The 14,716-nt window shown below is 37.2% G+C and overlaps 1 protein-coding gene and 1 non-coding gene across 2 annotated transcripts; both read left to right on the top strand.

The window, feature by feature from the left end:
- Positions 1-653: 653 nt before the first annotated feature.
- On the top strand, positions 654-725 carry Trnaw-cca. Its single transcript has one exon. It is a non-coding gene; the product is annotated as a tRNA-Trp (tRNA).
- Positions 726-11,309: 10,584 nt separating this feature from the next.
- LOC110452699 lies at positions 11,310-13,069 on the top strand. Its single transcript, XM_021501353.1, has one exon. The coding sequence runs from the start codon at positions 11,429-11,431 to the stop codon at positions 13,067-13,069; it is 1,641 nt and encodes a 546-aa protein (XP_021357028.1). The 5' UTR covers positions 11,310-11,428.
- The last annotated feature ends 1,647 nt before the right edge of the window (positions 13,070-14,716 follow it).

Below are 14,716 nucleotides of genomic sequence, written 5' to 3'. Positions count from 1 at the left end.
TGATAAATAATATAAAAATAATAATAGACTTTTGGATAGTGCCTTTTAATTGATGTATGAGAACAAATTATGTATAGAGTTTTACAAAAACAGAATTGTAATTACAACTTGAGAGTATGACAAAAAAGTGTTAGATTTATGCAAAGTAACAGTACAAAGTTAAACATCAGCTTTTTATTTCATACCTTCCATTCAAAATATTATAAAAAATATTATAAAAATATTAACGTAATGTCAGATGGAAAATACCACATAAGATATAACTTTCGTTTTAAAACAGAAATAAATATCGGACATGAGCAAGGCTGCTAGAACTATTGAAAGAATATAATATATGCTAGTAGAAGTCTCGCTCAAGATAAGTTTTTCAGGTGGGATTGATTCAAGTCAAACCTACTCAAATATTGATAAACCAACAATGAAACGAAAACTAAAAGCGAAAGTAGTGAACTTTTCGATTGCGTCAGCCCTATGAAATGATGAAATAACAGTAAATCTGTATAGAGAGGAGTTAATTGTCCCCGTTATGTTGTAGATGAATGGATATCGAGAAGAAATATGAAACAATTCGTTAATGGAAGTATAAACATAGGTCGTAAATTAACCAGATAACGATATGTATGGAATGAACGATTAGGCGATGGTTATATGTCGACTCCGTGGCGCAACGGTAGCGCGTCTGACTCCAGATCAGAAGGTTGCGTGTTCAAATCACGTCGGGGTCACGAAATTATTTGTTTTTAATCTTCATAAAACATGGTTAACATTTTACCATGTTGAAATACTCCCTTATTATTTTAATAGCTAAAATCTTATTATAGTCTACAAACATTCGCTGTCCATTATAACTAATTTTTTGAATTAAGAAAATATTGTTTATGAACTTTTTACTTTCTCAATGCTAATATTTACCACAGGGCATAATATATGTGTTACAGTAGGTATGTGGCGACATTTCCTTGTGTATTTACAATAAGAGGTTTAATTTATATAATATTAGATCACACATCATATAAGTTTGTCCAGTTCTCCCCCTTTTACGGTAGACCTTGTTACCCCTTTTACTATCATGTTTGTCTTGTAAGCTTTATTTGCTTCCAGTTTAAATAATTTTAAATTGAAATTTATTGCAGGTTATTTTAATCATATGCTGCTAACAAAGGTTCATGGATCTGCTTAACTTTATTGGTAACTGACATCAATGTCACTATTTTAAAACAAACTATATTAGTGTATATCCTGTCAATTTTTACGTTTTGCTTTCTGAGCATATATGTATATTACACTGTTACGGTCCTCTAACCCTTAATTAGAAATTCTTGTGTAACATACAAGCTTTCAGTACTTAATTAAAGTTTTATAAATTAAAATTTCTAATGCTGCCTGTCTGTGATTATGTACATGCTGTTTTGCTCGTGTACCTTGTTTTACCTGTTTAATTGCCTCTGTGATGTTTGTTTGTCGTTTAACTAGTCTTTGTTAGTTGCTGTGTAAATGCCTCTGTGATGTTTGTTTGTCATTTAACTAGTCTTTGTTATTACCTGTTAAATTGCCTCTGTGATATTTGTTTGTCATTTAACCAGTCTTTGTTATTACCTGTATAATTGCCTCTGTGATGTTTGTTTGTCGTTTAACTAGTCTTTGTTATTTGCTGTGTAAATGCCTCTGTGATGTTTGTTTGTCATTTAACTAGTCTTTGTTATAACCTGTTTAATTGCCTTTGTGATGTTTGTTTGTCATTTAACTAGTCTTTGTTATTACCTGTTTAATTGCCTCTGTGATGTTTGTTTGTCATTTAACTAGTCTTTGTTATAACCTGTTTAATTGCCTTTGTGATGTTTGTTTGTCATTTAACTAGTCTTTGTTATTATATGTTTAATTGTCTCTGTGATATTTGTTTGTCAATTAACTAGTGTTTGTTATTACCTGTTTAATTGCCTCTGTGATATTTGTTTATCATTGAACTAGTCTTTGTTATTACCTGTTTAATTGTCTCTGTGATATTTGTTTGTCAATTACCTAGTGTTTGTTATTACCTGTTTAATTGCCTCTGGGATGTTTGTTTGTCATTTAACTAGTCTTTGTTATTACCTGTTTAATTGCCTCTGTGATGTTTGTTTGTCATTTAACTAGTCTTTGCTATTACCTGCGTGTGATTGTTATTATACTTCATGTTTGTCGCAAGAATACCACTACGTTGCTAATGTTTTATTGTTTTTAATATGCGACGTTAAATACAAAAAATCTTGTATCTTGTTTCTTGTATCAGTTGTATATATAGAGGTTTACCAACGAGTTACGGCTGGTTATCATGTTAATCTAACTCGAGTTAGGTAATTTTCAGATACATTTGGATTCACGATTCCCTAAACTTATGTCATGCGCAGAAACAAAATGATTGACAGCTGTGCGTCACTACCATCCAAACCGAGTATGTATGAGGAAGAGTTTGTCAGGCAGCATATTTTGGTCGACAGAGGGCGCCATCATGTTTTCTGTGGGATAGAGAAGGTTGGACTAACGTTTTGGCGGAGTTTTTTTTCTGTGAGTGCCCGCGGTACTGTTTATTATCAATCCTTTATTAGCAACAGAAAAAAAAGCAAAATATCGAAGGCAGTTTTCTTGGTATCAACATTTGAGCTGTTCTCTAATTGAGATTTTAACTAACATATCCGGTCACGTGCATTCTCGAATTCCAGGGTTTACGCTCACTTTTGTATTGCAAGAGACCGAATGAGAGCGTAACCCCTGGAATTCGAGAACTAGCCTCGTGTGGTTACAAATGTTGTTACATGATACAAAACTGTCGTTTGCAATCATGATCAAATGTCACATGGTACAACTGCTGTGATATCACTGTCTTTGTCTTAACTAGTACAACAGTTGTACACGTGCTCCTGTAATTCCGGTTAACCATTGTCATTGTTCCAACATCATTATGGTACTACCGTTGTAATGAAAGTTATTCTACTTCCGTTGTCATGGTATAACGGTTGTTACGGTACTTCCTTTATCTAGTATAGCTACTGTCATAGCACTTCGATTTCATAGTACAGTCGTTGTCATAGCACTTCGATTTCATAGTACAGCCGTTGTCATGGCTATTCATAGTACTTCCGTTGTCATGGCTATTCATTGTCATAGTACTTCCGTTGTCATTGTAAAACTCTAGCCATGGTGATTCTGTTATAATCGTATAGCCATTGTCATTGTACCTAGGTTGTAATGATGCTTCCACTGTCATTCTATAGCCATTGTCATGGTATTTGAATCGTTATTGTTAAGGCTGAAAAGATACGTTCATGGTATCGCCGTTGTCACAGTTTTGCTTCCATTGTCATGGTATAGCCGTTGTCACAGTAGTGCTTTCGGTCTCATGGTATAGTTGTCATAGTATTGCTCCATTGTCATGGTATATCTGTGTCGTGGTATTTTGTTTTCGTGTGTATGCCTTATTTTGTTAATTCTGTTTTCATACATCCATTATAACGGTACTCCCATTGTCATGGTATACCTGTGTCGTGGTATTTTGTTGTCGTGTGTATGCCTTATTTTGTTATTTCTGTTAACATACATCCATTATAACGGCACTTCCATGGTCATGGTATACCTGTGTCGTGGTATTTTGTTGTCGTGTGTATGCCTTATTTTGTTTATTTCTGTTAACATACATCCATTATAACGGCACTCCCATTGTCATGGTATACCTGTGTCGTGGTATTTTGTTGTCGGGTGTATGCCTTATTTTGTTATTTCTGTTAATATACATCCATTATAACGGCACCCCCATGGTCATGGTATATCTGTGTCGTGGTATTTTGTTGTCGTGTGTATGCCTTATTTTGTTTATTTCTGTTAACATACATCCATTATAACGGCACTCCAATTGTCATGGTATATCAGTTGTAATGGCAGTGCTCCTCTTGTCGTTGTACAGTTATTGGTTATACAACCGTTGACAAAATGCAGACGTTATTTTGGTATCTCTGTTGTCATGGTACAGCCGTTGTCATGGTACAGCCGTTGTCATTAGCAATCATTGGCGTTGTAAGACTATTGTAATGGTACTTCGTTGTCATGGTACGGCCGTTACCATTAGCAATCGTTATCATTGTAAGACTATTGTCATGGTACTTCGTTGTCACGGTACAGCCGTTACCATTGTAAGACTATTTTCATGGTACATCATTGTCATAGTACAGTCGTTACCATTAGCAATCGTTACCATTGTAAGCCTATTGTCATGGTACTTCGTTGTCACGGTACAGCCGTTACCATTAGGAATCGTTACCATTGTAAGGCTATTGTCATGGTACTTCGTTGTCATGGTACAGCCGTTACCATTAGCAAGCATTGCCATTGTTAGACTATTGGCATGGTACTTCGTTGTCATGGTACAGCCGTTACCATTAGCAATCGTTACCATTGTAAGACTATTGTTATGGTACTTCGTTGTCATGGTACAGCCGTTACCATTGTAAGACTATTTTCATGGTACATCATTGTCATGGTACAGTCGTTACCATTAGCAATCGTTACCATTGTAAGACTATTGTCATGGTACTTCGTTGTCATGGTACAGCCGTTACCATTAACAAGCATTGCCATTGTAAGACTATTGGCATGGTACTTCGTTGTCATGGTACAGCCGTTACCATTAGCAATCGTTACCATTGTAAGTATATTGTCATGGTACTTCGTTGTCATGGTACAGTCGTTACCATTAGCAATCGTGGCCATTGTAAGATTATTTTCATGGTACTTCGTTGTCATGGTACAGCCGTTACCATTGAAAGACTATTGTCATGGTACATCGTTGTCATGGTACAGCCGTTACCATTAGCAATCGTTGCCATTGTAAGATTATTTTCATGGTACTTCGTTGTCATGGTACAGGCGTTACCATTAGCAATCGTTGCCATTGTAAGTATATTGTCATGGTACTTCGTTGTCATGGTACAGCCGTTACCATTAGCAATCATTGCCATTGTAAGGTAGCAGTATACAGTAGAGGGTTGTGGCCATGGGTCATATATTTGTTAAATGGCTAACCCCTGTATAATGATATGTAAAAAAATATAAAAATGAAACTGTGCTAAAATTGGTATAAGCATGATGAAGTGGGCTATGTGAGCGTCACGTCTGTAAAAAAGAAAGAAGATTTTTTTGGTTCGAGAATAAAATTTTTGCCATAATCCGAAAGGGTGCGGACACATGAAAAGCTAGCTTTACAGGAGGTAAAATTTTGACAACAGCACACGACGCAAAATTGCAAAAAATCAAGTTTTACAACTTTACTGGGACCCAGATAATTCTGCAACCAGGTAGGTAATCTTTAATTTCAGACAGAGCTTAGGAAAAAAATTACTAGTTGCGGGGGTCAAATTTTGGGTTAAAAATAGCAATTTTTGGCATTTTTTGGTAATTTTTGATGTGGTAACCATGGTTTTCACACAAGTGACATACAAAGAAAAAAGAGGTTTATACACTTCTCAGAACTTTATTTGTATTGTAAATGTAATGCAGCTTACAAATATATATACATGTATACATGTGTTGTGTAGGGTAAATCCGCTGTGTTTATCAGAGTCGGGCTATTTCTACTGTATACTGCTATCTAAGACTATTGTCATGGTACTTCGTTGACATGGAACAGCCGTTACCATTGTAAGACTATTGTCGTGGTACATCGTTGTCATGGTACAGCCGTTACCATTGTAAGTATATTGTCGTGGTACATCATTGTCATGGAACAGCCGTTACCATTGTAAGTATATTGTCGTGGTACATCGTTGTCATGGTACAGCCGTTACCATTGTAAGACTATTGTCATGGTACATCGTTGTCATGGTACAGCCGTTACCATTGTAAGTATATTGTCGTGGTACATCGTTGTCATGGTACAGCCGTTACCATTAGCAATCGTTGCCATTGTAAGTCTATTGTCATGGTACTTGGTTGTCATGGTACTATATGACGTTAAGGTACCCTTTTTTGTCAGGATACAATTGCTGTCATGGTGCAACCCTGACATACCTAGCAAATAAACTTTCCTTTCTGTGTTTTTTTTTGTCGACAGATTCTCAACGACGCCCACAAATCCAGCCCATTTGATATCCGGGCATTTGACGCCTATATACCAGGAACTGTCGATACTATGTACAACAAGACTATGAGAGAATACAACCACGTGATGACGTCTTCATTATCCGTTGTTCTCGCGAGATCCGTTTGAAAGATTATTTTCGGCATATGTCGACAAATTTGTTTCCCCGAACATCAATTTCTGGATAGATAAAGGAACAGGGATTATTCGTAAATATCGAAAGTTTCCAGAGTTTAGCAGTTTACGATGCGGAAATGACGTCACTTTTGCAGAATTTGTAAAATATGTTGTAAACCATGCACACGGCCAGGAGAAAGTGGACAGCCATTTTGTAACAATAACAGAACACTGTCGCCCATGTCATATCCGGTATGACGTCATAGGAAAGATGGCGACATTCTACAATGATACTATGTTTTTAATACGTACTGTAGGTCATACAAAGATGCGCAATAAACTGCAAGATCAATGTATTGATGCACATTTAAGAGATCAATTCTCACATAGCGGCGATTTGTTGTTTTTCTACAAAAGAGACCTTGTCGATCGTCACACATGCGTGCCGAGTTTCCATACGGCTCAGCAACGGATGTGGCGCGCGCTTCAACTGCGCGGGTTGATAGGTTTGGAATCAAATATCCAATCAAAAGAAGTGAAAGTGATGGTATCAGTAAGGACCAGTTACTACAAGTGTTGTTTAATAGTTTGAAGGACAGAGTACCACGTGTTCACAGGAAAGACGCCATGTTTGAAGCGTATGCCTCTGTCGACTTAGTAGACTTGCACAAGCTCCGAGACGTTTTTAGATCAGATTGTGATCTGTTTGATTATGACTGTTCACCATCAAGTATATTTAACCAATCGATACCAAGGAAACATCCAGACCGGTTCTTCAATGTTGAGTGATTAAACAGCTTGAATTTGGTTTGAATATTTCGCATACGAAAATGTAGACGCCACGATGTGCAGTTTCCCTAAATAGGACCTTTTCATTTTTTTAAGACATTTTAAAAAGAACAAAACCAAATGACAAAATATACGAAAACAAAAAATCGAACACATTTCGACAAGGTTTTAAGTAAATCACCGTTACGGCTGTTACTCGTTTATCACATTATTATAAACTTTTTAGTGTCATGTGTCTAGTTAAGACAGAGGATGACAGTGAACATCTGCAACCAAATCGTATTATGTTCACTTTCTCACATGTTCAGATAGATAATTATACAATATTATAACAGGACATCCCTGTAAGAATCATTTTTTATCGATAAAACGTGTATCATTTTCATTAACGGAGCACTTAAATAGATTAACTGCATTAGTTTCTTTAATGTCGTGGGACTTTTATTGTCCGTTATGAGAAGTTTATCAGTGATGTTTTAAACTTTTAACTTATTTCTTTAACTTCAGTATTTTGACACACCTTATCACGTTTCGTAGGAGATCACGTGACCTTACAGTCGTGCAAGATCCTTATATGGTATTTTGACATCTGTAACACGACGTTCCGGGGTTTTTTTTCTCTTGTTCAGAGAGCTCTGTGTACCGGGGTATCTATGACAATTGAGCGTGAACAACATTTTCCGGTTCCGGTGTGTACGATGTGTCGCCCGTGATACATACAGTTGTTGACATCACGAACGTTTTTGAACGTTTCTGTACCTCTACATTAAATATTCAGGTGGATCCCATCCTCAAAATCCCGGGGGTTCCGCTTACGGGTGGTCGGATGACGCAGTGAATAGCGCGCTTGCTTTTCACCAAGGCGGCCGGGGTTCGATTCCCCGATCGGACGTGAAAAGGTATGGGGTCACCAGCCCGACCATATGGATTTTCTCCCGGTACTCCGGTTTCCTCCCACATTAAGACTCCCGCCTATTAAAACCCGGGTTAACAAAAGTGATTAGTGTAAGTTGTAAAATAAAACAAATATTTATATCAAATTTTCGATGGCAAAAAGACGGGGCGGACCCTCTAATCCGGCCATGATTATCTCGGGGTATTGTGAGCAATTTAATCACGGTCTCTAGTCACAAGCTAAAGTTTTGCATGAATACATGAATATTTTACGATGTTGTTTTACATTTGAGGAAATTTAGAGAAATCTAAGTAGATGCAATACTTCCCCCTGGTAACACATGAACCCGGGAACATCAGACGAGTTTTATCTATCCTGATCTGAAGAGGGTAATATAAGACGTTTTATACGTTTAGATAAACATTCAGCGAAAATGCCACCCACAATTTACCTAGTCTAACAGTTCCATGTATAAGTTAAAACCGGTTTACTAGATGAAAGTATAGCTATATCAGGCTATATAATATGTTGGTGGTTTCTATAATAATAATAATACATTGTAATAATAATTCGAGGTTCTTATATACCGCTTTACCCCAACCTAGTTTGTAGGTCGTTTTAAAGCGGTTCACAAATCATTTTCCGTGGTTATAGGGCCTTTGCACCCAGCCACCATGTTTCTCAACTCCCTGGGGATCATACAGCCGGGGCTGCCATTTCGGCGCTCACAGCTAGCATTCAACAATTGTAGCACTGTCCAACCACGAACTCATTTACAGCTGAGTAGACTGGAACAAGCGGAGTTAAGTATCTTGTTCAAAGATACAACACAGTGGCGTGACGTGACTGGAACCAGCAACGAGCCCTGCGTCCTACCAATAGTAGTCACTAGACTACCGTGCCTCCTTTTTTGAGAAGAAGAATACCAATGGGCTTCCATCTATATACCGTGTGCTGTACATAACCTAGGGTATAGCATGGCTCATTTTCACAATAAGATAATCCCAATTATACCTTCATTGTCAGTTTTTAAGACACAGCTGGCGATACTCAAACAGGCCAGATATGAGGACAGATCAGGAAAGGGAGACGCGTGCAAATATAATCATGGATTATAGGGTTCGCCAGATCACATATGGTAGGATGACAGATAAAAACTATGTTCAGGCATCTTAATATTGAATAAAGAAATGTCCTTCTACGTGGATTAAATAATGAGTGCAGTCATCAGAAACAAAATGGAACGTCACAAGACGTAAGGTGAAAGGTCACCAGACGTAAGGCGAAAGGTCATCAGACGTAAGGTAAAAGGTCATCAGACGTAAGGTAAAAGGTCATCAGACGTAAGGTAAAAGGTTATCAGACGTAAGGCGAAAGGTCATCAGACGTAAGGTAAAAGGTCATCAGACTTAAGGTAAAAGGTCATCAGACGTAAGGTAAAAGGTTATCAGACGTAAGGCGAAAGGTCACCAGACGTAAGGTAAAAGGTCATCAGACTACAGGCAAATGAGAAACAAGAAAAGGTTATTACTTTTTATCAGGACAGGTTCAAACATACTTACGGTTATGATTTCTCATGCCCCTGTTATTGGGCTTATAAGTAGTATTTATTATCAGGAAAGGTTAAAACATGTTTACAGTGATACATTCTCCAGGCCCCTATGACCGGCCTAAAATCAGAGGTATTTATAATCAGGACAGGTTCAAACAATCTCATAGTCATAAAATCTCGGGTCCCTATGACCGGCCTAAAATCAGAGGTACTTATTATCAGGACAGGTTCAAACAATCTCATAGTCATAAAATATCAGGTCCCTATGACCGGCCTAAAAAGTGGTTTTTATCATCAAGACAGGTTCAGACATACTTACAGTGGTAAAATTCTCAGGCCCCTATGACCGGGCTAAAATCAGAGGTGTTTATTATCAGGACAGGTTCAAACATTCTCACAGTGGTAAATTCTCGGGTCCCTGTGAACGGGCTTACTTAAGACACAACTATATCTATATTTGAACCAACTATAACTTTCGAGCGGTATTTAAAATGACATCAGGAAAATAAAATTGGCAAATATCTGTGACATTACTTGGTCATATCTATTGGTAAAATGCGGACTTTATTTTGAAGTTTCTATCAAAAATATGTGGAAGATAAAAGCGGATATGAAATGAAAACGAAATCACATTTTCGACAGAAAATTTCTTTGGATGTGCAATAGAATACAACTATTCCCAAACAGATTTTCTTTCAATATGATTTTATTTTACCTGTGGACACTACAAAGGACATATGTTTCTATTCCTAGATTTTGACTATAAAACCCGAGTAAATAACACTCAAAACATTCGCATGTTTTAAACCGACAAAACAGTGAACAACAAAAGGTAAATTTGTGCCCTTTAGTTTGGTGCGAAGGTGTTTAATTATATCATGCATGTGTTACATAGTAATAAAAGAATTTAAATAGATTTTACAAATGCTGCTCACAATTATTCAATCAATCAAAGAAAATGTACTGTTTTCTATTCATATTTCACATTTCAAAGTATATTCTAATTCAGATATAAATGAAATGTTTATCACTTTTAAATACTGACCTCTAGAACATTTTAACCGCTTGGCATCAACACAACCAGTCTACATTAAATTGATGACATCATAGAGTAAGTGATAACGAGTTTGACAAATAGTTGACACTGGAATATAGTCATTACAGTGTAAACTCCAATTAGTACAATACATAGCTGAATAATGTATAAAGGACTCGAACAAGGGGAGCAAACTCGTTATGACTTACTGTATACCCCAATCTTATGTTGATACTTGATGTAAATCGATTTGTTATTTGTGGTACATTAACAGTGTAGATTATAAATGGCTTTGGGACTAGTCTGTCTACATAACGTATATCGTTTTACATAATACTATGCTGACTAGCCTTTACGTACACTTCAATAACTTCTGAACCGAAAGGCCTCCCTGATCCTTCTGTGTCAGTTATAATACCCCCAGTGGAACATATCGATACACATGCAATGTTGATTTGTTTGGAAACAGATTTTGTCGGATTGTTATACAGTACTTTTACAGTTTCTCTCTCTCATTTTTATTTGAACATGCTGTAAAGTCTTTATAAAAACTGATAATTTACTATAGTAGGTAAGCTACACAGCGTCATGAGAACACTCGTGATGCTGTTTCTATAGTTCTAATGCTTTGTCGTAGGGACATTTCTCAAGTACAAATCACAACTAAAATGTGCAACATAAAACACATGTACTCGGTATGTCCTATACACACATGTTATGATAGTGACGTATGATAGCCCTGTCTTATCAGTTAAACTATTTTTGGCCGAACGCCAGGAGTCCGGGACATTAGGCTGTCTGTCGGTAAAATCACGTGATATACCCGTAACAAGGAAGTGTATAGTTAAAGGTGTACCGACATAACAACAAAAAGGTGGCAGTTCACAGTTTGTAGACAAAGTATTTCACCAAACGCACTAAAGTACCAACACCATGGCAAGTAACAAATCCGTACTGCGTGCCCAGGACCCCGTTACATACACATGTGCTTTGTGTGACAGTGAAGACGGGGTACGATGGTATTGCAACGACTGTCAGGAGAATTTATGTGATCGTTGTAAGGAATTCCATAAACGCGGACGGAAAACAAAAAACGATGACGTCGTGTCGATCGGGGTGGCTAACCGCCAGTGCGACAAGCCTGTACCAGAGGTTTGTAAACTACACCCCGGTAAACTGTGTGATCTTTTCTGTTCGGACTGCAACGAGTTGCTTTGTTCGATGTGTTTATCTGAAACTCATAAACACCACAACTGGAAACATTTTGAAGACGGATTTTCTATTAAAAGGCAACATCTCAAAGAACATATGACAGCAATTTCTGTTAAAATAGACCATTTCAAGAACGAGACATCAGAGCGACATCGTGTTAACGAAGGGTTCAACGACAACATTGATACAATGAGGAAAGAGGTGAACTCTCAAAGGACGAAGTTAAAGGCAGAAGTAGATTCTATCGCTGATGCAATACTCGCTGAATTATCGGCTTTAGAAAAAGAAGAATCAACCATGCACAAGAAAGATTGTCAAAGATCAGAGAAAAAAGTCGAAGAACTGACGCGTCTGCTTGAACAAGCGGAAATGACGAATACATCAAGTATATCCTTGTTTGAAACAGAAAGTTCATTGAGGACAACTCTGCCCCTGTATGACGTTAATGTGAAATATGTCTCACCAAAACAACCAAGCTTTGTTACCGGAAGTATCGACCGCGTCATGTTGACGAAAATGTTAGGTGAATTACACCACGAGAACCAGTACGAGAAGACAGACATCGACAGTAAACACGTTAAACGTCTCTCTAAGTTTACGGTTACTTCACAAAATACAATATACGGTATATGTCCAGTCGACGACAGTCACGCGTGGTTATCAATACATCAATTCAAGAACCTGTTACTGGTCAACAGGGAGGGTGTGATCATAGAGACAGTAAAACTGGACTTCTGTCCACTCAGAATCATCATGGTCGGGACCACAGACATACTTATTACCAGTAATTCAGGTAGTACATTTGTATATAAACTATCACTACACAACAAACAAGTGACAACATTTGCTGACATTAAACCACATGAAGCATATGACGTCAGTATCAACGAGAGGGACGAGGTGTTTGTTAGTACAAACACACCAGACATAGTGGTACTGAATCAGTCAGGTACGATTGTGAGGAAGGTCACGATTAGATCAGAAACAATAAGGTACGTTGTCTGCTTGTCATCTGGACGTCTGTGTGTAGTTCAAAACGTTGGAGAACGTTTTACTGAGAGGACGATAAAGATAACAGACGAGTCAGGTACCGTCATACAGACGTGGACAGGTGAACTCGACAACGGTCTAAAGGTCGGTAGTATGTACCTCCTTAAGATGTCATGTGATAAGTTTGATAGAGTTTTTGTACCAGACATCCGTAACAATCAGGTGTACGTCCTACCGAGTGACGGCAAACAAGCTGTGTGTCTCCTGGACCGGAGACACGGAGTGGTGAAACCTGCAGCGATGGGTGTGGACACTTGTGGGAACGTGTGGATCGGGTGTGTGGACGGTAGCGTACACGTGATGGGACTGTAACATTAGGGAAATAGTAATATACGGTTCACTTGACCTCATGGTACAATAATTCGCGGTAATAGGACGAACATAAGTAACTCGATTGTTTGTACCAACCGATAAAACAAGATCATTGGAATGATCATCGAATTAGTAAGCTAGACTGAGGAGAGAAAGAGCAGCTCAGACAGAGACAGAGATAGAAACGAAAAGATGACGAATTATCATATAATACAAAGTAAACTGTATGATTGTGATCTGAAACGAATGTTTTGCTCTTGGCCGCCTCTGAAACGATGAAAATTGCGTCTGCTTCACAGTGACGTGACGTCACATTGATTGTTCCTATTTAAGGATTTACCTTCTTAATGTGCACCATAGAATATGTTCGTTGCCAACTGCGTTCATACTACCGTATACGCCGTCAAAATGAAGGTCAATCCTTGTATTCACATTCAAAAAATGTTTAAATTACTGAAGACACCATGAAATTTTCTATTTATTACATTTTTAAAGCATAAAACATGAAAAAATGTAACACGTGATACACTCCTGGCCAATCACTTGTCGGGAATAATATGAAAAAATAATAATAATATTTAACAACTATTAATTAACGTGTGTTACACAGATGTTTACAAAATGTAATCAACCGGTAAATGTAAGGTAATACAGGTTTGGTTTAAGTTGTTTTATACCTTGTAGTATTGAAATGTAACAAGAATGACTGATACATTTTGATTTGTATTTACATTGTTATAACCTTTAAACAGACATATATAGATATAGCACTAGATAAAAGCTTTCATTGTATTACTGCTGTGTATTTGTTTGTTTGAACTATTTTAGGAATCTGCAAATATGCTTGATTTTTCATCTTGTGTTTTGTGTATACCGGAGGTTTTTTAAAATTCCTTTCTTGTTATAATCGGGTTTTTTTGTTTTTATGAAAGTAGAAGAAAAAACTATTCTGTTTTCAACAATAATTTTCTTCTGTAAATCAGCAAAAAAAGATTGTGCAGGGTAAAAATTAAGGTGAAGTTTAGTTATAGACTTCTATCCCATCTATATATACCACTATCGGGGGAATGACATTTTATCATTTTTTTTGTTATATATCCAAATGAGAAACCTGAATCTGTTAGTCCAACAATTTCTCTACTGTTGAATAATTTGTTTAATTGAGGTGGGTTTTTTTGCTAAACACATGGTTGTTTATATATGTATATAATTGTTGTTTAAAAGAAGGAAAAACATTAACATATAATAAGCAAGTTTTTTTTTATACTCCCATCAAAGGTCAAGGTCGCCAATACTTTAAAAGTTCGCCCTTTAAATTTGTCATCACGTAGCGACCTCATTCCTGAGCAGAAGATCACGTCTTTAAATGGTTCAAATTTTGATTTTTGCATCGCACTGGCAGTAAATTTTCCGACAAAAATTGTAGGCATGGTTTTGGTTTTTTTCAAATATAACCAAACACGTTTTGAGTTCGGGACTGAAAACTTAATAGCAGTGTTTTTTTGTTCGGTTATCCCATTCAAACATACTTACAGTGATACATTACCAGGCCCCTATGATCGGCCTAATTAGAGGTACTGATAATCAGGACAGGTTCAAACATACTTACAGTGATATATTACCAGGCCTCTATGACCGGCCTACATG

Source organism: Mizuhopecten yessoensis, unplaced genomic scaffold (assembly GCF_002113885.1).
Source record: "Mizuhopecten yessoensis strain PY_sf001 unplaced genomic scaffold, ASM211388v2 scaffold6823, whole genome shotgun sequence".
NCBI classification, from domain to species: domain Eukaryota; kingdom Metazoa; phylum Mollusca; class Bivalvia; order Pectinida; family Pectinidae; genus Mizuhopecten; species Mizuhopecten yessoensis.
Note: the sequence above shows the minus strand (reverse complement) of the source record. Positions and strands in the feature narration are given on the sequence as shown.

What these genes read in the sequence shown, in the direction of transcription:
- LOC110452699 (XM_021501353.1), top strand. Translation starts at nt 11,429, where the DNA reads ATGGCAAGTAACAAATCCGTACTGCGTGCCCAGGACCCCGTTACATAC.